Raw genomic sequence first — 22,714 nt, forward strand, 5'->3', positions numbered from 1 at the left:
CACAACAGAGACACGTACCCGTTTGTTGTGTTCGCAAGCTAGCAAGCTAACGAGAGACGGAGCTAAACAGCTCGCTCCACCGCGGCAAAGTCATTTCAAATGTCAGTGGCTCTCCGATTTGCTGTGTGTGTTCGTGCCCAATTAACACAAACCCTGGAAACTCGACTGTTTATTAAGCCTAACCTGGCACACGTGCATCGGGAGCCGCCATATTTACGGCGTACATAAACGAGGATGTCAGCGCGCGTTTACGTCCAGACGACGCGTGCGCAGACGGAGCTTTTCCCGCCTCGAGTTGGAATTGACGGCACGCGTGGCGAAATTTGACAGCTGATCGCTTTGGCATAAGGAATTTTCCACCCCCGCGAAACTTGGATTGTGCCGCTTTATTCCGACCGAGGCGCTGATGTGGAGCATTTTCATTCCACTTGGGCTTCTAAAGCGATTCTAATCGCAATAGAAGGCTCCGTGTAAACCAGGCAAGTCTCGCAGCTCTTTATTGTTCATTTCGGAGCCGGAGGGATCCATAGCACAGCGTCAGCAACAACGATTTCATAGAGGAACAAGGAAATGATAATAAGCAATAATAAGGGCAGGCCTTATTTGTCATGATTTCAGAGGCATTCCAAAAACAACTATCGTTTATCGGGATCGTTTTTGGGACAATGTATCGGCCTACTTATGATTGAGTATTTTTTTAAGCGGTCACATTCAAACGTCGCACGTACTGCAGTGGAGAACGTGAGGAAGGCGACCCCAAGTGGACAAAAATAATACCTGCACCTCAATACCTGCTCAAAACTACGCTGTCACAATGGAATAGTTTTAGAACCCATTATTCTATCGATCATTGCATCCATTCATCAAATTATCGGATAAGACTCTATTTTGCATTAATGTGGATCGCAAGAAACATTTTTTCCGATGACTGTTCATTCAGAGATCATGCTTGTCTATTTGCTATTGTTTAATGATGAAACAAAAGCAAATCAATAAGAATTGCACAATACGACACGAGAAGGAGGGATTTTGTACTCGCAACCTTTTTCAAAGCGAACATTTCTTCTTGCCTACGGATTCATGCCAACAAAGGGCTACTCGTTCAAAGGGCTACTAGTTCGATAACCACTTCTGAGGTGGCTTCAGGTTCAACTACATATCAAGTTCACATTATTCAGACTACGGCAGCAAATATTTATTTGTTATGGCTCAAACTATTAGTTTTTCCCGAAATTGGTTGGGATTCATTTCCTGGTTTGGTCCGTAACCGTAACAGCCGAGAGACAATGTTGATCATTGTTTTCCAAAGTAAAAGCAGACGTTTGCAAATGTCTTATCTTGACATTGACTGTGACTGTTTTTTTTTTTTTTGTCAATGTCTTTCTGTGTTCTCCGCCAACGGACCGTCTGTTGTCGTACTCGAGCGGCTCCGACGACCGGAGACAAATTCCTCGTGTGTTTTTTGGACGTACTTGGCAAATAAAGATGATTCTGATTCCGATTGAAAAGACACAAAGATAATCAGCCTGCGTTCATGGACGACTAGAGAAATCGGAAAGTATTTACTGTTGAGAGGCAATTTTAAAACAACACGGTCTCTTTAGTTGTCAATGAATTGATTAATTGGGACGCCTCTAATGGCCGAAATAAGTAAGTACACACAAATAAAACACGTCAAAAGCACGTGGAGCGATGAAACTTTAATGAGGTCTGATGATGATGATGTCACTTCCTGTCTGCATCATGTGCAAACACAACAAACACAAGAACACCATTTACACAAAGCTCCGCCCATCCAAATGTAAACAGGAAGTTGTCGACGTGATTGGCGAGACTCCGCCCCCTCAGAGTCCCGATCGAGCGTCTATGCTGTGTTGGCGTAGCTTAGCATTACAGGCAAGCAAAGCTAAAACAACGAATGAACGTGTTTGATGAAATGACAAAGGCGGAAGAGGAAGTGATGCACCCCGACTTAGTCTGTGGGAGGGAAGTGTGTTATTGGTTTTATTTTGAAATGATGAATTTGAACGAATTCAGTATTGCTCAAATGTGGATTTCCTGTTTACGTCTTGTTGGAGCATTCCCGTTGCCCAGCGACAGCCAGGAAATCTTCCCGGAACTGGAAAGGACGTTGACGCTGAGCTAATTCATAATTCATATTTAATGTCATCATTTTGAGAAAATATTACCATGTTAAGAAAATAGAATAGCCTAAATAAACAAAAGAAAAATACGACAGCTTGTGGTTATCATGATCAGCCCCCCCTCCCCCCACCCTGTAGGCTACTTTCTGAGCAATGGCCACAATTGTAAAATATCTGTACTGTTTGGGTTCGTTTGGGTTTTTGTTTGGGGAACAGCATCCATCCATTTTCTACACCGCTTCTCCTCACGAGGGGTCACGGGTATGCTGGAGCCAATCCCAGCTATCTTTAGGCGAGAGGCGGGTTACACCCTGAACCGGTCGCCAGCCAATCGCAGGTCAGAGAGAAACAAACAAGCATTCAGACTCACGTTCACACCTACGGGCAACTTAGAGTCTTCAAACAACCTAGCACGCCTGTTTTTGGGATGTGGGAGGAAACCGGAGTGCCAGGGGAAAACCCACGCAGGCACCGGGAGAACATGCCAACTCCACACAGGCGAGGCCGGATTGGAATCCGCACCCTCACAACTGTGAGGCGGATGTGCTAACCGGTCGCCCACCGTCTGGGGAACAGCAACAGGCACAAATCCTGTCGCGAGCTAACATAGCGCACCCAATGGCAATGTTAGTTAGTGCCTTCAGGTAGCTATCACGAGGCCCAAACTTCGCCAGCAATCAGATATTACAAACATGGAATGGCGATGTCAACTGAACTCACAAGGACCAAGAGTCCGGGCAAAATATTTAGGCTATACGGGACCTCTTGAGGAAAACTAACACACCTTATGTTCGTCGCTTTCTAAATCCGCGCAACGTATGTCCAACATAGTCACCGATCTTTCTCTTGACTCGCTTGCTCGACCGGGAGGTCACGAGCCACGCGGGACCCCGAATGCTCGGGTCCTCCGCGGCTGCCCCATCGCCGGCCTAAAAATCCAAGCAACACGAGACTTTCGTACAGCGTGCATTTTGAACGTCTGACAGACCGCCCGCTAACATTTTCGTCGGGTCGACGTCTGGTCGTGATCTCGTGACCGAAGAGCCTCGTTTGGCTCGTCGCCGTCGACGACAAAATCATTTTGTCATCGCCGATGAAAACAACGTTGTTTCGAAGGCGACACAAACAAACAAACGAGCATAAAAAGGTTGTCATCGAGGCTCCTTGTTAACGCACTACCTTGCTAACTGCTACTGCTAATGTGTTAGTCTTCCAAACAAGAACACAAAAAATCTTTCAGGCAAAAAAATCTTTTGTTAAAAAAGTCATCTTCTCATGACTTCAAAAACAAAGAATGTAAACAGATTGACAACTTGACGACATTTCAGACATGAGCATATTAGCTCGCATGCTAGTGCAGTGTTTCTATGTTTCATGCACTTGTCAGTAAAAGTCACTTGTGAGTATTTGTCAACATTTACAGGAAGATTTTGTTATTGTTTGTCAACATTTACAAGCTAACAACCTTCCACACAAGCTCACCTTGCCAACCGTTAGCACATTAGCACGTTAGCGTCTCTGCACACTGGGAGCTCACTGGCAGTGGGCGGACTCAGCGGCAGGCTCCGCCCCCGCCGCGAAGCCGTTGCTCAGGCTGTCTGGACTCGGGGGCGTGGTCGGCGCGGGCGTGGCCTGACCCCTGGCGGCGGGTCGGCCCGACGAGCAGCTCTTTTTGGGCGGCCTGGGCGGGGCCACCGTCGATTTGCCCTGGCGCTGGGCGTCGGCCCGCAACGGTGGCCTGGTCGGGGCAGCGGGAGCGGCATCCGATTTTGGAGAAGGGGCGGGGCTACTTTGTTTTTCCGAGGACGCGGCCTCCTTGTCTTTAGGGGCGGGGTCGGCTGTCTCGGGGGGCGGGTCCCGCTGCACGCTGCTCTGTCGCGACGTTCCCGACGCGGGAATCTCGCAGCTGTCGGTGCGACGGCGAGACGACTCGTGCATCCGACTGGTCGCCACCACCGCCTTCATGGCCGCCTGTCGCGGCGCGGACACACGAAGGTCACGTTAGGTCTCGTCTGGGTCACGTCACGCCACATGTCGCTTGTCAGAGGAGGTCACCTGACAGGTCTCGTGACGTGACATCATGTCACATGATGCAATATGTCACGTGAGATTACATGCCGCATGTCGCAATATGGTGACATCATGTCATGTGATGGTCACCTGATTTCACGCCACATCATATCACGTGACCGGCACATGATGCCTCGTCATGTGACATGAGTCTGTCACGTGGAGTCGTTTGTCACGTGACATCGCACCGCATCGCCGACGTCACATGCCGCGCGTCACGGTACGATGTCACACGATTTCCAGCGTGGCTCACCTTGAGTTTGCGTCTGGCGTTAAACTCTTGTAGCTTCCTGTGCGCCGTGTCCATGTGTGAGAAGCGCACCGCCTTGCCCAGCACCCACGGGTGCTGCAGGGCCTGGCACACGCTCAGACGCTTTCCCGGGTCCAACACGATCAGCTTGCTCACCTGAGACACGCACACAGCACGTTTGCTGCCCTCCTTCTCTTATGCTTGGATCAGGTTAATACTGGCTTCATGATGGATGGACGGGTGGGTGTATGGATGGATGGATGGATGAACGGATGGATGGACGGGCGGATGGATGGATGGATGGACAGCTGGATGGATGGATGGATGGATGGATAGCTGGATGGATGGATGGATGGATGGACAGCTGGATGGATGGACAGCTGGATGGATGGATGGAGCGACGGCTGGGTGGATGGACAGATGGAGGGAAGGATGGACGGGCGGTTAGATGGATGCATGGATGGACGGACGGCTGGCTGGATGGATGGACAGATGGAGGGACGGATGGACGGACGGTTAGATGGATGCATGGATGGACGGACGGCTGGCTGGATGGAGCGACGGCTGGATGGATGCTGGGTGGACGGCTGGATGGATGGAGCGACGGCTGGATGGATGGACAGCTGGATGATGGATGGCTCGACGGATGGATGGATGAATGGATGGATGGATGGACGGACAGCTGGATGAATGAATGGATGGATGCTGGGTGGACGGCTGGATGGATGGAGCGACGGCTGGATGGATGGACAGCTGGATGATGGATGGCTCGACGGATGGATGGATGAATGGATGGATGGATGGATGGATGGACGGACAGCTGGATGAATGAATGGATGGATGCTGGGTGGATGGCTGGCTGGATGGAGCGACGGCTGGATGGATGGACAGATGGAGGGACGGGTGGACGGACGGTTAGATGGATGCATGGATGGACGGACGGCTGGCTGGATGGAGCGACGGCTGGATGATGGATGGCTTGACGGATGGATGGTTGGATGGAGCGACGGCTGGATGGATGGACAGATGGAGGGATGGATGGCTTGACGGCTGTATAGTTGGATGGATGGAGCGACGGCTGGATGGATGGACGGATGGTTAGTTGGATGCATGGATGGACGGACAGGCGGCTGGCTGGATGGATGGATGCTGGGTGGACGGCTGGCTGGATGGAGCGACGGCTGGATGGATGGACAGATGGAGGGACGGGTGGACGGACGGTTAGATGGATGCATGGATGGACGGACGGCTGGCTGGATGGAGCGACGGCTGGATGATGGATGGCTTGACGGATGGATGGTTGGATGGATAAACGGCTGGATGGATGGATGACGCGACAGCTGGATGAACGGACGGCCGGACGGATGCACGCCACGGGCGGCGGTCACCGACCAAGTCCTTGGCGTTGAGCGAGACGTCATCCCACCAGGGGGAGACAAACTCGTAGTCGCAGTTGAGGATGCGCGTGTACATGTACTGATCCCCCCGAGCGTCGAAGAAGGGCTCGAACCCGCACAGCCTGCAACGAGCCGCTACACGTCACTGCCCGACCGCACCGTGCGCGTGCGCGCGCGCGCGTGTGTGTGAACTCACAGGATGTAGAGGATGACGCCGACCGACCACATGTCCACTTCCGGTCCGTAAGCGTTCCCCCGAAGAATCTCAGGAGCTCCGAACACAAACAAACAAACGTCACGTGAAGGCACCGCAACTCCGTGTACTCGTATTACTACCGCAGCTGCTCCTCCATCTACTGGACATTCTACTTCATACTCAGATTCAACTCTCTTCCCCATCGTACTGTACAGTGCCGTGAAGAAGTAGAAGAAGCCCCCCTTCTCAAATTCTTCTGGTTTTGCATAGTTTCCCCACTTTCATGTTTAAGATCATCAAACAAATGCGAATATCAGACAAATATAACACAAGTGAACATAAAATGCTGTTTTTAAATGGTGATTTCATTGATTAAGGATTCAAAGTTACCCTGGCCCCCTGCTTGGGCCATCCTCAGCAGCAGCAACTGAAATCAAGCATTTTCTTTGGCTGGCCTGGCGACGACTCTTTCACATCTCTGTGGAGAGATTTTGGCCCACTAGTCTACTTGCGGAATTGTGTGAATTCAGCAAAAATGGAGGCTTTTCCAGCATGAACGGCCTTTTGAAGGTCATGCCACTGCATTTCAACCGGATTCAAGTCTGGACTTTGACTAGGCCACTCCAAAACTTTCATTTGGTTTGTTTAAGCCATTCAGAAGTTGACTTGTGTTGACTGGTGTGTTTTGGATCGTTATCCCGCTTCAGCTGAAGGTCACAAACTGAGGTCTGAACATTCTCCTTCAGGATAGGGTTTCTGTTAAAGAGCAAAATTCATGGTTCCATCAATCCCAGCAAGTTGTCCAGGTCCTGAAGTCGAAAAGCAGCCCAAGACCATCACGCTACCGCCACGTTTGACTGTCGCTACGATGTTCTTTTTCTGAAACGCTCTGCTACATTTACGCCAGACGCAAACCTTCTAAAAAGCTCCACTTTCATCTCGTCAGTGCGTGTAATATTCTCCCAAATTTCGATGTTTTTTGTTCTTTTTGCAAAAGTAAGACAAGCCTTTGTTCTTTTTGGTCAGCAGTCGTTTTGGCCTCGGAACTCTGCTCTGGATGTCATTTTTGCCCGGTCTCTCCCTTATTGTTGTGTCACGAACCTGCAGTTGTCCCGAGTTCCCTTGCGGCCTCCCGGATGAGTCCTTGCTGTTCTCTCGGGGTAATGTTCGGAGGCCGGCCACTCCTGGGAAGGTTCACCACTCTTCCATGTTTTCTCCATGTGAGGATAATGGCTCTCCCACTGTTTCGCTGGAATCATAAATCTTTAGAAATGGCTTTTGTAACCCTTTCCAGACCGATGGATGTCAAGTACTTTATTTCTCGACTGGTTCTGAAATTGATTTGGATGGTGTCATTTTGTTGCAGCTTTTTTTTAGATCTTTTGTCAGACAGGTTCTGTCCCGTGATTTCTTGATTGAAGAGGTGTGGAGGTAATCAGGCTTGGGTGCCATCAGTGAAAATTAACCCAAAATTGCGATGAGCCACAATTCATTATTTCATGATTATGTACTTTTGCACACGGGGCCCGGTAACTGAATAGTTCTATTTCCTTAATAAATGAAATCGGCGTGTAAAAACAGCATTTTAAGTTCACTTGGTTTATATTTGTCTGATATTATTCTGTCCTTCTATCCTTGTTTGATGCTCTTAAACAAAACTATGCCAAAATAGAAGAATTTGCGAATGGGGCCAATCCCTTTTCACAGCGCTGTATGCTACTCCACGCTTAACTTCTCTGTCGAGTGATGATAAAAAGTCACAGCAGAGAGAAGAGTGCCGTTAACGAGCCTGCCACATTTGAACGATGAAAAGGGCGAAAATCAAGCCATTGTCTCCGCCGCCCAATGCCGCGGGCGCGGGAATGCACTGAAACGGTATTCAGCAAGTCACACTTCTACCGCTTGGAAAAATGGATGCCACTTCATCTGGTGTATTTCTTACGTCTACGTTTCCCTTCACGTTATCAGCGCCGTGCTGTAGGCTACGGATAACCGCCAGTTTGTGTTCCAGAGAGTCCAAAAGTAAGTACTGGTCAGCGTGCGTGTGCGTGCGCGCGCGTGTGTGTGTGCGTTGTCTGTAAACCCCAACACGGAGGCCCCTGGCGTCTCCGATGTGGACTACTTTGCGGTCCGAAAAAGGCAACCTCTTGTCTTTGACATCGTCACGTGTGAACTCCATGTCGTTGTCCACCGAGCTCGTTCGTGTGCTCGGTGAAGGCATCGAACCCACGTGTCATCCGCACGTCCGTACCGACGACTTGGAGAGATGTTCCCTGAAAAGAGTTCAGAGCTCTCCTTTCCGTGTCCTCCGTGTACAGGTTTGCCACGATGGGGGATACCGGGGAGTCCGTAGCGCAACCGCGTTTGGGTCTGTAAAAGGTTCGCGTGACTTGTAAATACCGCATGTGGCGTTAAGGCACGTTAAGTTCCAGCGAGTGACATATCTGTTCGGGCGGACCCATCTCGGAGGCTTTGATGAAGCGGTGGCCGTTGCCTCGCAGTTTCCAATGCATCCCGGCTTGGAACGCAAGTGAACAAAGAGGCGACATGGAATGACACCACGGTTTCATTTTCGACCGGCTCGAGGTCTCGGTCCTTATCAACAAAGTCCATTCGGTTTCGTACGCGGCGTGTCGTATTGTCGTATAGCGAGGGTGTTCGGACGCTGGCCGCACACTCCGCAACGTTATAAGTAACAGAGTTGACGCCGCCGACGGCGCCCCTTCCTTGGGTATTTTTGGCAGACCAGAAACGTCTCCTGCGGATACAGCGGGTAATAAAATGCACGGTCGACGGTTCCCGACTTGTGCTCGGCGGTTTTTCTCTCGTACCCGCTGTGTGGGTCTCTTTTGAGTCGTTCCTACTACGGCAGCCCGTTGTGTTAAGGAGTAACGGCCGGCAAGATTGTGATGTTTCCATCCTTGCTCAGCGACGGACCAGCAGTCCTCATCGTACCGCACTGTGACAATCACGGACGTACAGTGTCGGGGAGTACCCGATTGCATGTCACCGGGTTACGTCATCTAATTACAAAACGTACGTCATTGTAAACCATCGCGTTACGGGGAGAAAACGCGTCACTAAATTCCAGTTACAGTGATGACAATTTTGTGCACCTTTTGAGCATTCGCTCAAAATGAAGAAAAGTCACCGACACGAAATCAAACGTCATTCGTTATTTACTTTGAGAAATCATTCGTCTCAGTTCAACAGGGTGACTTGTAATTGGAACCGCCTACATTTGCGAACTCCTCTTCCTAACACTGTTGACGTATGCACGCATGTACGTAGGGCGGCACGATATTTTGTTTGAGCGTCATCGCGACGTACGCGCGCGCAGTAGTCGCATCGCGGGGTCTGCTGCGATGTCGGTGGACTGTCCTGCACGGCGGTCGTGAAGAGCCTACGACTTCCCAAAAAAGAAAGCTTTGAACAGACAATACCAGGAGTCCTACTTGAAATATGGCTTGGTAGCGGAAGGTAATATGTAATACACACGTAATATGCGGAGAACGGCAAATGCGCTGACGGCATCGTACGTATTGCCGAGGCTGAAAAGCCCTTCGCCGTTGGTGAACAATTGATCTGGCCCTCCGCGAAACACATCCGCCGTCAAGTTCTCAGAGAGGCGGCCGTTAAAAAGGAAGCACAGGCGCCTCCGTCGGCCAGCGCCGTAACTCGGCGCATTGAGGAAATAGCCGAAGATACGGAGGAGACACGATTGCCGGGGAGGATTAATATGAATACATTAATACGCCCTGCAGGTGGACGAATCTGTAGATGTCGACAACGAGGGACTGCGACTTGACTTGTTTATGTGAGATGTGGTTATCGGGAGGATGTGCATGAGCAAACTCATTTTCCCGCCGTGATCAAATGGTTGGGGACCACTGCTATACGTGGAATCGAGTGTCATATTAAAAGTGACCAGAAGAGGGACCTGTTTGGGCACGCTCAAAAGATTCAAAGATTGTTCACCTATTTCGCTCTTCAGAAGGAAACCAGGCAAGTACGCGGCAGCTGAGTGAGTGCGTTCAAGGACACTGCGTAATTGCCAGTGAATGTCTTCTTTTGTAATACAGTACATAATTGTAAAAATCGATGACGAGCAAAATTATTATTTGTATCACAATGCTTGAGTTAAAACACCGTATGATCACACTGATAATCCATCCATCCATTTTCCATACCGCGTCTGCTCACGCGGGTCGCGGGCGCGCCGGAGCCTAGCCCGGCCACCTTCGGGCGAGGGGCGGGGGTACGCCCCGAACCGGTCGCCGGCCGATCGCAGGGCGCATGCCAACGAACAACCGTTTGCACTCCCATTCGCACGTTCGGGCAATTTAGAGTCTGCGATTAACTTAGCGCGCATGTTTTTGGGATGTGGGAGGAAAGCGGAGCACCCGGAGAAAAGCCACCGAGGCACGGGGAGAACGTGCCAACTCCGCGCGGGCCAGGCCGGGGATTTGAACCCGCAACCTCACAACTGAGAGGCGGATGTGCTAACCGGTGTGATAATATGGAATTTATTGAGTTTTTGTGATGCGAGAATAGACGATATATCTTTTGTTGGGATGCAACGTTGTCAATGTCGTTCCTGTCGTACTGTGTTGCGTGTTTCTGTTTGCGCATGGAGGACAAAGGTCGTCCGTCCATCCATCCATTTTCTGAGCCGCTTCTCCTCACGCGGGTCGCGGGCGTGCCGGAGCCTATCCCGGCCGTCGTCGGGCAGGAGGCGGGGTACGCCCCGAACCGGTCGCCGGCCCATCGCAGGGCACAGACAAACAGACAACCGTTCGCACTCACAGGCACGCCTACGGGCAATTTAGAGTCTCCGATTCATGCATGTTTTTTGGGATGTGGGAGGAAACCGGAGTGCCCGGAGAAAACCCACGCGGGCACGGGGAGGGGCCGGGGATTGAACCCGGGTCCTCAGAACTGTGAGGCTGACGCTCTAAGCGGTCGGCCACCGTGCCGCCGGACAAAGGTCACTCAATTTCAAAAAGAGCATTCAAGCAGCAAGTTTTGCCGATTGTCGGCTACTAGTGTGGTGATCCGGTGATGGGTGGCCACAGCGGGAAATGAAATGCCGGCATTTTCAGGGCAATAGCCCGTGGGCAACATATTGAGAGAAGGAAAACTACAGCGTAGTTTGCTTTTGGAACGACGAACTGAACTTCGAACTAGTTTGCGTCGAAAATGCACTTTCCCGACACCGATCCTGTATTATTTCAAGTCGCAATGTCATTTGTTTTCAATATCGTGCAGCCCTCGTACGCACGTACAGCATGTTAGCACGGCGCCGCGTCGCGTGACTCACCGCAGTAACCCGGCGTCCCGCACACCGTTTTCATGGTCACCTGATCGTCGATTATTTTGGAAAGGCCAAAGTCAGCTGGAAAACACACACACGCACACTGTTGACATCGCATGTGTGTGCGTGTGGTTGCTACACCGAAGGCGCCACTCACCAATCTTGAGCGGCGCATCGAGCGAGAGGTCGGCGTAGAGTAAATTCTCGGGTTTCAGATCACGATGCACGACGCCGTTCTCGTGTAGATACTGACACACACACACACACACACACGCACACTGTTAGAACATGCTGACACACATTTTGAGCGCGTTAGTGCACCATCTTAACTCATCTAAAGCCGAATACCGTAACGCCATTGACTTATTGCGCATTCAGTGGCTCGTGGATGTTTTTTGGAAATGTCCGCGTAGTGCAGTTCCTCACCTGCACATCTCTGACACGGTTATGATTTTAAATGTCATAGTCAAGCGCTGGCTCTGTTGTTGTAATGCACAAGACACAGAAGTTACTTAGGATTACATCGGTGGTCACGAAGTCCTTTGAACGCCTCCTACTGGACCACCTCGAGAGCGTCACGGGTGCCCCGCTGGACCCCCTGCAGTTTGCCTACCGAGCAAACAGGTCTGCGGATGACGCGGTCAACATGGGACTTCCCTTCATCCTAGAACACCTCGACGGCGCGGAGACCTACACGAGGATCCTGTTCGTGGACTTCGGCTCTGCGTTCGACCCCATCGTCCCCGAACTCCTTTCCTCCAAGCTTCTCCAGATCAGCGTCTCGCCTGCCATCTGCCAGTGGATTTACAGCTTTCTGACGGGCAGGACGCAGCAGGTGAGGCTGGGGGAGGCCACCTCATCCGCACGCACCAACAGCACCGGTGCGCCCCAAGGGTGCGTCCTCTCTCCGCTGCTCTTCTCTCTCTACACGAACGACTGCACCTCCGCGCACCCGACTGTCAAACTCCTGAAGTTTGACACCACCGTCATCGGCCTCATCGAGGACGGCGACGAGTCTGCGTATCGACAGGAAGCGGAGCGGCCGGAGCCGCGGTGCGGCCGACGCGACCCGGAGCCGAACGCGCTCGAGACTGTAGAGGTGATCGTGGACTTCGGGAGGCGTCCTTCGCCACGGCTGCCCCTCACGTTGTACAGCCGCCTCGTGTCGACCGTCGAGACCTTCGAGTTCCCGGGAATGACGGTCTCTCAGGGCCCGAAGTGGGCGACCGACATCGACTCCGTCCTGAAAAAGGCCCAACAGAGGACGTACTTCCTGCGGCTTCTGAGGAAGCACGGCCTGCCGCCGGAGCCGCTGAGACGGTCCTACACAGCGGTCAACGAATCGGTCCTGTGTTCTTCCATCGCAGTCTGGTTCGGTGCTGCTCCAAAGACGGACAAACTCCGACTGCGACGGACAATCAAAACCGCTGAAAGGATTGTCGGTACCCCCCCCCCCCCACCCGCCCTCGAGGACTCGCACGCTGCCAGAACTAAGACAAGAGCGTGCAAAATCTTCTTGGACCCTCCACATCCCGGTCTCCACCTCTAACAGCTCCTTTTCTCAGGTCGGCGCGACCGAACAATGCTAAAACTAGAACGAGCAGAAATGCCAACAGCTTCTTCCCTTTTGCCATTAACTTCTTCAACAGTTAACTTACAATTCCATCGTAAGACGCGGTCACTTTTGTCTTGAGTTTGTTGTCCCATCTCTGTCGGGCCAATTCTACATGTTTGGTGCACTCGCTGTAGTCGTCTCGCCGCTCTGCGCTATTTGCATATCTGTTGCTGAGCGATACTGGCCGCTCGTGCTTGAGAAGTATCTGCACCATTTGCATTTGCGATTGTCACCGCTTCGGATTATTGCACTGCCAGTCACTTTAAACTGCTTTAATTTCTTGCGCCATTTGCACAATGGTCACCGTACCAGACGATTGTTCCATTATTTATTTCAATCTCTAAATTGCTAGAGCAATTTTTCTGCATCATTTGCACAATCGTCAAAAAAATCCAAATCAAAATTGTATCGGCATTACCGCATCACCAGTAACCTTTCGTTGTTCTCTCTGTCCTGTGTTTTTATGTCTCAAAATACAACATTCCGGTTAAAATAAAAAAATGTCGGTTCCCAGTTTCGATGCCTACAGTCCGCCGACCCCGAAGAAGAAAGTGGCGAAGAACGTGCCGTGATCTGTGCCCCGCAGTTCCTCGCCTCTCTCTCCCCGGCAATCGGCACGGCCTCGGCCGCGCACCCGTCTCCACGCGGCGCTCGTCCCCGCCTGCACAGAAGCCCGCCGGTTGCGGCCGGGAAGCCGTTGACGCTCGATTGCGGCACACCGGCCGACTCTCGTCCCTCCGGGTTTTTGTTGTTTGCGAGTAACTAGCCGACGCCCCGTGTTCTTCTTCGTCTCCGGTGCTCCCTCCGTGCCCCCGGCCCCTGCTCCGGCCACGCCGCCGAGCTCTTCCACCGGCTCCCGCTCCCCGCTGGTTCCGACGGTCCGCCTTCACGCCTTGGATATCCTTACCCCTGAGAATCATTCTCATCTCCTCCCTCCGCCTGAGTCTGCTCCCGGGTCCAATCCAATCCAACCTGATTCCAAATCGTGACAGAGCGGGCCCGACCACGTGCTTGTGCCCAACAGTGGCGGCGGCGATTTGGAACTTTGTTCAAAGGAATGACCAGTCGCCTCAGTGCAACACTCGGATTAAGATGATATCGCCCAAAGGATTTTCACTTCCACGATGTGTAGAAGTGACGCGCTCTCTCCCACTGCGAGCCTCGGCCTCGCTGCGTCGCGTCGAACTTCAGTCAAGTCAAATTGGGCGAGTGAAACAATCAAATACGTCTATGCCAACATTGAGGCAGCCAAAAAGGTCAAGGGCGGCTCGCACTTTTGCACTGACGGTTTGTAGCGTTCATTTCAGTCTTGAAACCAACGTGAGACGCCGATCACAGACAAAGAAAAACTTGAGCATTGAGCTAAAACCTCACCAAGGGTCAAACTTGCAACTTTACATCACAATGAATTGGGACAAAATTCACATAAACCTTCCGGTGGGTAGGGAAAGGAATCGTTTTATAGCATTTAGTTCCATTCATGACTCTTTTTCTTGCCCTGTAGGTTTACTTTCGTTTTCAAAATTCCCCGGCGTCGTACGAAGTTACTTTTTGTGCCAAAATGCCGCGTACCCTTCAAAATAAAAAGGCTTCATGCTTAAAACAGGAAGTCAAGTTACAACTTGCACAAATCAACTATTTGACGTGATAAAACAGTCCCAAATGACTATTTCAACAATGCTATATTGAACTTTTCGATGAAACATGAACTAATGAATATTAAGTCAATTGGGTTCGTTCCACACACCTTCATAGGTTTGATATTGATGCTGGTTCGAAAGAACCCTGAGTGAAATGTTCATTTTAGTCTATGCTGGGGGCTGCTAAGAAAATGGGTGTTCATAATTTGGACACCCTTTATTTAAAGCAACTAAAAGAATCGGAACCGAGAATCGTTTGGAACCGGAATCTAAACGAGGAACCGGAATCGCTCAAATTCAAACGATGCCCGACCCTACTCCAAAGTATTTTCTGTTGTCGTACTGGAGCGGCTCCAACTACTGGAGACAAATTCCTTGTGTGTTTTTGGACATAAAAGACGATTCCGATCCTGATTCGGATCGACTGACTTCGAGAATGTTTCTCTTCAAAGCCTGATGCCCGAAAGCAAGCTCTTTTAAAAAGGAGCCGAAGATTTTCTTGATTCGCAGTGATTGATTGATTTGATGACGTGATGCATGTCAATAGTGCTGATCCCGACACGCACACACGGCGGAATCTAGGTCAGGTTTAGTGTGTGTGTGTGTGCATGATTTTAATCCTGCGTGATGTTAATCTGTTGAGCAGCTGGATGTAAGATGGTGTTACATAACAACACTTGATGCCACAACTACACGACAGCGACACGCACGTAACAAGCACACAATAACAATAAGCACAGGAAAAGTACACGACAGCAAGGAGCCTGCGCACACGACAACTCCACAAGAACAACACGCAAACAACGGCGTGGCTCACGTGAGCGGCTGGCGATTGACAACGGAGGCAGCTCGTGGAGGACTCTCAAGTGGTTCGCCGAGTTTAGCGCAGACGCTCCCTGTTTTTTGGGTTAGCAAATCCTGACGCTAACTCTTTTCGTAACCCACATCAAAAGAAAGTGCGAGTAAAGAGGCAGCTGTCAAATGTCGAGTATTGTACCGCGCCTTTATCGGTTAAGGGATGGATTTTGACTCGTTTTTCGCAGGGTTTCGTTCCAACTCTCACAAGAATGACATTGCAAAGTAGCCACCGATTATTGATTAGATTCATTTATGAGCTTCACGTGCAAGTCAATGCCGTTACGGGAGGTGCAGGTATTTTATTTGCGCACTCGAGGTCGCCATCCGCACACACAACACAAGCACGTCTACTTAGCGTGCCCTGCTCGAGTGACCCGAACGACAGACCGTGCAGACATTTCCCGCCTTAAGCATTGGCAGCGTTCCTCGCACTGACGGTCGTGGCAACGGAGTCAGTGAAAAGCATGATGGAAACCCAGAATTCATTGTGCTGATGTTTTTAACCACAGTACTGTAGTTGTAGAAACTCAAGCTAAATGTTGCTCTTTACTTGCTTTTGTTCCTGTGAGTGTGCGTTAGCTATTCGTCGAGTTCGTAAAACTCTGACTGTGGGCCTTTCGGGTCATTTCCTTTGTATCCTCAAGCGATTTGGTGACTTACCAAATGCGCACGTACGAGTTGAGATGACTCATTAAGGTTTCCTTTTTCTGCTAAGAAAAAGAGCCCCGTTGACCTTCTGTGAGTCACTGCTGCCACATTTAAGTCCTTCAGCCAATCAAGCTAACTGTATCAGAGACGTGCAGGCGAGTGCACTACACTAACCTATAGACGTAATCCGCGATGCGCTGAATCCGCAAAAGGTGAGCGGCGGTATAGCGAAGGACGACGCCGTAGAATAACAATCCCACATGTGAGAGCTGCAGGCATTTTTTCTGTCCTCTTGGGGTCGCCGTCCTCACGTTTTTCACGATATCCGTGACTCGGAGCGTGTCTGGCTCTCAAAGTGGTCTCGCCTGGCGACTGACGTGTGTGTCAACGAATGAAAGTCGAGTCGGTCAGTCTGCATGTCGCCAGTTGCCCGTGCACGAACGCGCTTATTACTACGTGTTCTTGTGTTGACGAAAGCCACCGAAAGTGCGCCGGTGGCTGTGTCCATCCTTGACCACTTGGGGGAGCTAGCGGCATAAGGCTCCATGAAATGAGCTAACGATATAGCGCTCACGGTCCTCCGCTTCTGCCTCGTAGTCGACACGTCGCATTCGAGCTCGCAAACTTTGAACCTTTGACATCGTTTACAGGCTCCTCCCTCCTCGCTCGCCGCCGTTGCGCCAACTTATCTCGACAGGGAGCGGCGTCAATCTATTGGTTAATCGACAAAACTAAAGGATTATCAAATCAACATAAACTGTTTTAGATCATTGTTTAAGATACCTTATTTCACTTCAAATGGTCCAAAACCTCTGATTTCAGCCTCTCAAAAGTAAATATTCTTCGATTTCGGTCATCCTCCGTGAAGGCATTCTTTGTTTTTTTCCAAATAAGACATTTGGAAACACCTGCTTTTACTTTGGAAAACAACCATCAACATTTTTGCCGATCAATTTATGGGAGAAATAACAGTCAGTTGAATCTATTCTGAAAATGTTGGTTTGCAGCTGTCGTCTGAATAACGTGTAGTTGAACATAAAGCCGCCTTCGTTCTCATGAATCGGTACCAAAGAAGTCGCTCTCACTTTCAAAAAGGTTACGAGTACAACGTCACTTCCTCCTGTGTCGTATTGCGCAATTCTTGTTGATTTAAATGTGTTTAATCATTTTTTAAAAAGCAAATAAACAACAATAACCAGTTCATAACCCGTCATCGGAAAAAAACATTTTGCAATCAACTGGAATGCAAAATACGTTTTTATCCGATTCATCGATGGAGTCATTGATTATTAAAATATTTGTTCGTGACATGTCCGCAGGAACATTCGTCCGTGTGGAAAAAGGATCCCTGCGAAGATTCCGCGCAGGTATTTTGCTCGGTCTTTTTTTGTGATTGAATTATTCGGCTTATGGTCTACGTCTTACCGCCACGGCTTCCAGGATTTGTTTGATGACGTGGGCGGCGTCTCTCTCGCTGTAGTAGCCGCGCTCCACGATCCTGAAACACAGCGCCGGTCACGTGACGCTACGCGTCGCAAGAAAGGTCACGCGGTGACGACACCTGTCAAAGAGCTCTCCTCCCGTCACCAGCTCCAGAATAAGCGCGATGTCCGTGTCCGTCTCGAAGATCTCCTTCAGCTGGATCTGAGGAGCAGACAGGAAGTGGGCGCTGCACGGCCTCGGCGGCGGTAAGAAGTGACATCATCGCACTTACGATGTTCGGGTGCGAAAGACGCAACAGGACGCCGATCTCCGTACGGACGATCTTCTTGTCGATCTGCGGCTCGAGAAAACAAACAAAGTTACGAAACTCACGCTAGTTGGCCGGGGGCTAGGCTAGCTCGTGAGGCTGATGTGACGGTGCGAGGTGATGACGTCATCATCGTGGCACCCCTGACCGTTTTCTTGAGAACTTTGACGGCGTAAGACTTCTTCTTCTCTTTCTCTTCACAGCGATACACCACAGACGTCGCGCCTCTGAAAACACATAACACCCTGCTAGCACAGTGTGTGTGTGTGTGTGTGTGTGTGAGTGTGCTTGTGGGTGCGCCAGATGGGGGAAACAGATCATGTACATGCAGGCCTGCCTGGTCTCCATGGCAACAGCACACCTGCTAACAGGCTTAGCATCAACGGCGTGCCAACGCATTTGAGACATCGTGCTTTTGTTTCCAGGGAGTGTTTGTGCCGCTCAAAACAAAATAAATACATAAAAAAGATTTTTTGCTGCGTGTCGCTGAGGTGACTTCATTACCCATGATGCTCTGCTGCTTCATCCAGGTGGACTCCTGGCCATCGTCACGACAACAACGCGACGTGACGCTGTCACGTTGTTCTTTCCCCATTTTTGTCGATGTCAACTTTAAACACGTGATTAATTTCTCTGTCATTTCTTTTTGGGTTTCTTTTTTGTTTTTTTGGAGGGTGGGGGAATATTTTCTTAATTGGGTTTTTTTCAGTTTTTGTGAATCATTTTTCTGCAGTTTTTTTAATTTTTCAAAAAAATTTCTGAAAAAAAAAACTCAAATGAAAACAAAATATTCCAAAAAGCAGAGGAAAAATTACTCTGAACAACAACAAAAAAATGTATTCTTTCAAGTGATAATAAAAATAATATTTACACGGACGGGACACTGCCTGATGTGTAACAATGTTGTTGATGTTGTTGCTGTTGTTGTTTGTGACGACGCGAACACGATAGCTGAGAACTCCGAGCCTCCCTGAACGCCCCGCCGCCATGAAAAGGCTTGATTTTGCCGTGCGCGTGTGCGCGTGCGTGTGTCCGGACCGACCTGCCCAATTCGGAGCCGAGCGTGTAGAACTCCTCCACGGTGCCGTCCCTGCGCGAGCCGTCCACCCAGAAGTCCGCCGTCTCCGAACCGGGCCGGGACGTCGGCATCTTGAGCGCAGGCAGCGGGTTCCGAGTCCAGATGGGGCAGAACCAGAACCAGAACCAGATTAGAGGGATGGAGAGGCGGGCGGGGTTGCTGTTAATCCCGCCTCAAAACGCACAACCGACACGGACCTGTTTTCTTTTTCTTTTTTTTCTTTTTCTTTTTTTTTTGTTTTTGTTTTTTTTACTCCACACCGATACCAGAACTCGGAACCTGCTCAGCTTCCATCGGGCCTACAACGGGTCGGACGCCGGCTCCGTTCGTGCCATCGTCCTCGTCGCGGCAGACCTGCCTCCGCACCGGTGTCCGTTTTTCCGTGGTGGTGGTTCCTCCGGACACAAGCGCGGACCGTCCAAATGGCGCAGCCGTGTTCTTCGGACGGGGTCCGGTGCGCTGTGTGTGATGTAGCGGCGGCTGCGGCTGCTGCTGCTGCGGCGGCGGCGGCGATAATCTCCCCGCCCCGCCCCCGGCAGCATTCGGGCCAATCCAAATCTCGCCAATGGACGCTCGAGCTGTCACTCACAGCCGAGCCCGCAAAACGCTCACTTCCGCCTCTTGGCGAACTCCTTCCGGTTCCCATTTGTCTCGCTTGAGAGCTCGTTCTTGTTTTCATTGAGTGTTCTTCTTGGATCGATTCCCAGTCGAGAGGCGGTTCCCCGCTGTAGTTCCCCAGGCGTCCACAGAGGGGCGCGCCCGTCAACACAATTCCAGCCGACGTACGGGCGCGATGACGCCACGCTCACGTCGCGTCACTCCATTTCCTGGTCGGCGTGACGTGTGCTTTGTCAACAAAGTGGCTGGTCGCGTTCCGAACGAGACTTGAGCGCTCTCTTCGAGTTCTTCAACGACTTCGAGGTCTTTCCTTTGCTTTGCTCCTTTTTTTATGGCGGCGTACGCGCTTGTTGCGCTTCTTGTGGTTTTTCTTGTTCCGCTGTGCCGGACGCTCGCGGTTGTGGCGACGGAACCGAGCGGCACCGCCTGGAGAAACGGCAGCGGCGGCGGCGGCGGAGGACCGGAAGTGATGAGGGGCTTCTCGGTTGACTCGGCCATGGTCCAGCGAGCTTTGTACGTGCTCGTCGCCATCAGCGCCTTTGGACTTCTCTACTTCCTCGTCAGGGCCGTGCGGTGAGTGAGTGAGTGAGTGAGTGAGTGAGTGAGCGAGTGAGTGAGTGAGCGAGCGAGCGAGCGAGCAACACTGCAAGCGTGGCTTGTGGCCACATGCTCTCCAAAAAGCCCCCCAAATGGAATTATTGACTTCATGCTCATTCAAATATTTGCCAAATATTCACTGAAATGTTGACTCAAATGTTGAGAAAGCAAACATTTACAACAAATTCCCTAAATGTTGACTCAACTACAGGTGTGAGGCGATGAGCCTCACACCTGTAGTTGTAGGCCGCCTCGCTCGTCGGAGGCCGCCTCGCTCGCACGTCCCTTTTCACGTCCACCGGGATTGAGATCAGGGCCTCAACTCCTTCGTCAGCAGTTCGGCACTCCCGAAAGGGGAAGACCCGTTTGTGCCCAAACGTCCTGGCTGATGTCCTCAGATGTTGCTTCAAATTTTCCACATCATGTACTTTCCTCACGATGTCATCTATTTTGTGAAGTGCATCAGTCCCCCCTGTAGCAAAACAACCCCACAAGCCCTGTATTTCACATTTGGGCTGGTGTTCTCAGGCTTGTAAGCTTCTCTTTTTTCCCTCCAAACGTAATGATGCTCATTATGGCCAAATAATTGAATTGGAGTTTCATCAGCCCACGGGACGTGTCTCCAAAAACGAAGGTCTTCGCCCCTCGTCCCTGTGTGCATTTGCAAACCAGAATCTGCTTTTGGAGTAATGGCTTCTTCCTGGCAGATTGGCCTTTGAGCACATGCCGCGACAGAACCCGTTTCACTGCGGATACTGCCGCGCTATTCCCGCCAGCTTCAGCCAGCATCTTCCCCAGGTCTTTTGTTTTTGGTCTTGGCTTGATGTGCACATTTGGGACCAAAGCACGTTCATCTCTGGAACACAGAACCCGTCTCCTTCTCGAGCGCTGTGATGGCTGGATATTCCCGTGGTGTTTCTACTTGCATATAATGGTTTGAACAGATGAACATGGTACCTTCAGGCATGTGGAAATTACACCCAAGGATGAAGCAGACTTGTTCAGGGCCACAATCCTCAACCTGACATCTTGGCTGATTTATTTTGATTCCCCCATGATGTTACCCAAAGAAGCAGTGTGTTTCAGGGGTGTCCAGTTCAACGCAACCTCAGGTGTGTCTCTAATTTAGTCGCATGTTGTCAGTCAACCTATCAGAAGCTTCTAAAGAAATGCCATCGTCATCTGGGTTTGCCCCAATTGGTTAAAGGCATAGTATAACCTTACTGTATGAGAACTTCTGACTTGAAAGAAGGTCTTGAAAAATTGCCGAAAGAAATCCTTCTCTCATTATTCTGGTATTTAGCAAATAGAGATCATTTTGGTAATCCGAAGCAGAATCATCTTTATTTGCCAATTATGTCCAAAAAAACACACAAGGAATTTGTCTCGGGTAGTTGGAGCCGCTCGAGTATGACAACAGACGGTCAATTGACAGAGAACAAAAAAAAAAAAAAAAAAAAACAGTCACTGAACAATAAAGGGTTGCTAGTTATCTGGCAATGCCGGCATATTATTTCTTTTAATTATTATTAATTGACCTAAAACAAGAAAAGTTTTGTCTGCTTCCATGTCAGTGAGAAACAAAAAGGGATGTGTCTTTTTATGTCATAACTGTAGAAAGAGAAACCAACGGAACATACATGAGGTTGACTTGTTTCTTCTTGCGATGTGTAGCGTGAAGAAGCCGTCCCACAGGAAGAAGTACGGCGTGCTGGCTCACTCCGAGGACGCCGTGGAGCTGACGGCGGCCGCCGCCAGCGACGACGAGGACGACACGCTCTACGAAGCTCGCTCCCTCCGCAGGTCAGAGGTCGCATCGTGACGCCGCACGGCCGACATCACACTGACCTTTGACCCCAAACCACGCGTGTGTTCAGATGAGTGCGGCGGCGAAGATGATTGACGGCCGACGACTTTTTGGTCATCATCACTTTTCTTTCCTTTATTTGCTTTTTTTTTTTTTTGGTGTTCTATTGTAATTTTTGCAATTGTTTTAATTTATTTTCTAAATTAGTTTTATTTTGTATGTCATTAACTTTTTTAATTTTTTGCTGCTGCTGTTTTCCAAAGAGGAGCCGGAACCCGCTGACTGTCACAGCCCGTGATTGGTCCAACCAGATTTGCCCGTCTCGGTGACGAGCATTATGGCTAATGTGGACTACGTATTTTTATTTCACTTTTTTTTTTTTACTGGGGGAGGGTTCATGGTGACGGGTGTAATGCTGACATTAAACCAGCAGGTGTCGTTTGGAGCAAAATGTTAATGTCAATTAAAAGGATACCTTTGTATTCTTCAACATTCTTTTTTTCCTTTGCATAGTTGTAGACCACAGATGTTATGTTTATCAATAACAACACACGTGTAGACAGTTTGGCAGTGTCTAGAAGATTCATATTTTATGTGTGGGTCATTTTCATATTTGCCTAATAATGGTAGACACACTTGTATATTAAAAAAAAAATTCTTGTCGTAGCCTTGGTTTTCTCTGAGTTCAAATTTGAGGCAAATGGTGTCTAATGGTAATTACAAACCACGTCC

The 22,714-nt window shown here is 50.2% G+C and overlaps 2 protein-coding genes across 4 annotated transcripts; one reads left to right on the forward strand and one right to left on the reverse strand.

Annotated features, from left to right (window-relative positions):
- Window positions 1-1,681: 1,681 nt before the first annotated feature.
- On the reverse strand, window positions 1,682-20,152 carry si:ch73-60h1.1 (calcium/calmodulin-dependent protein kinase type IV). Of its 2 annotated transcripts, XM_061684911.1 has the most exons (11): window positions 18,925-20,152; window positions 18,031-18,109; window positions 17,847-17,909; window positions 17,694-17,776; window positions 17,558-17,630; window positions 11,529-11,619; window positions 11,378-11,452; window positions 6,058-6,133; window positions 5,857-5,983; window positions 4,468-4,620; window positions 1,682-4,115 (listed from the first exon to the last, which is right to left on the reverse strand). In XM_061684911.1, exons 1-11 carry the CDS (start codon window positions 19,029-19,031, stop codon window positions 3,678-3,680), a joined length of 1,365 nt encoding a protein of 454 aa, XP_061540895.1. In that variant the 5' UTR covers window positions 19,032-20,152; the 3' UTR covers window positions 1,682-3,677. The 2 variants fall into 2 exon arrangements, with proteins under 2 accessions (XP_061540895.1, XP_061540894.1); XM_061684910.1 differs by lacking the exon at window positions 1,682-4,115 and having other exon boundaries at window positions 4,527-5,780.
- On the forward strand, window positions 18,918-22,648 carry fam174c (family with sequence similarity 174 member C). Of its 2 annotated transcripts, XM_061684913.1 has the most exons (3): window positions 18,918-20,151; window positions 21,850-21,978; window positions 22,053-22,648. In XM_061684913.1, the coding sequence occupies exons 1-3, from the start codon at window positions 19,910-19,912 to the stop codon at window positions 22,054-22,056; spliced, it is 375 nt and encodes a 124-aa protein (XP_061540897.1). In that variant the 5' UTR covers window positions 18,918-19,909; the 3' UTR covers window positions 22,057-22,648. The 2 variants fall into 2 exon arrangements, with proteins under 2 accessions (XP_061540897.1, XP_061540896.1); XM_061684912.1 differs by having other exon boundaries at window positions 21,850-22,648.
- The last annotated feature ends 66 nt before the right edge of the window (window positions 22,649-22,714 follow it).

This window comes from Phycodurus eques, chromosome 8 (genome assembly GCF_024500275.1).
Source record: "Phycodurus eques isolate BA_2022a chromosome 8, UOR_Pequ_1.1, whole genome shotgun sequence".
Classification (NCBI taxonomy): Eukaryota; Metazoa; Chordata; class Actinopteri; order Syngnathiformes; family Syngnathidae; genus Phycodurus; species Phycodurus eques.

Excerpts from the sequence above, each read along its gene's own strand:
- si:ch73-60h1.1 (XM_061684910.1), bottom strand. The coding sequence starts at position 19,031 with ATGCCGACGTCCCGGCCCGGTTCGGAGACGGCGGACTTCTGGGTGGAC. Across the intron at positions 18,110-18,924 it reads CTCGGCTCCGAATTGGGCAG|AGGCGCGACGTCTGTGGTGT; the intron begins GTCGGTCCGGAC and ends ATGTGTTTTCAG. Across the intron at positions 6,134-11,377 it reads CGGGACGCCGGGTTACTGCG|CTCCTGAGATTCTTCGGGGG; the intron begins GTGAGTCACGCG and ends TTGTGTTCGGAG.
- fam174c (XM_061684912.1), top strand. The coding sequence starts at position 19,910 with ATGGCGGCGTACGCGCTTGTTGCGCTTCTTGTGGTTTTTCTTGTTCCG. Across the intron at positions 20,152-21,849 it reads TTCCTCGTCAGGGCCGTGCG|CGTGAAGAAGCCGTCCCACA; the intron begins GTGAGTGAGTGA and ends TGCGATGTGTAG.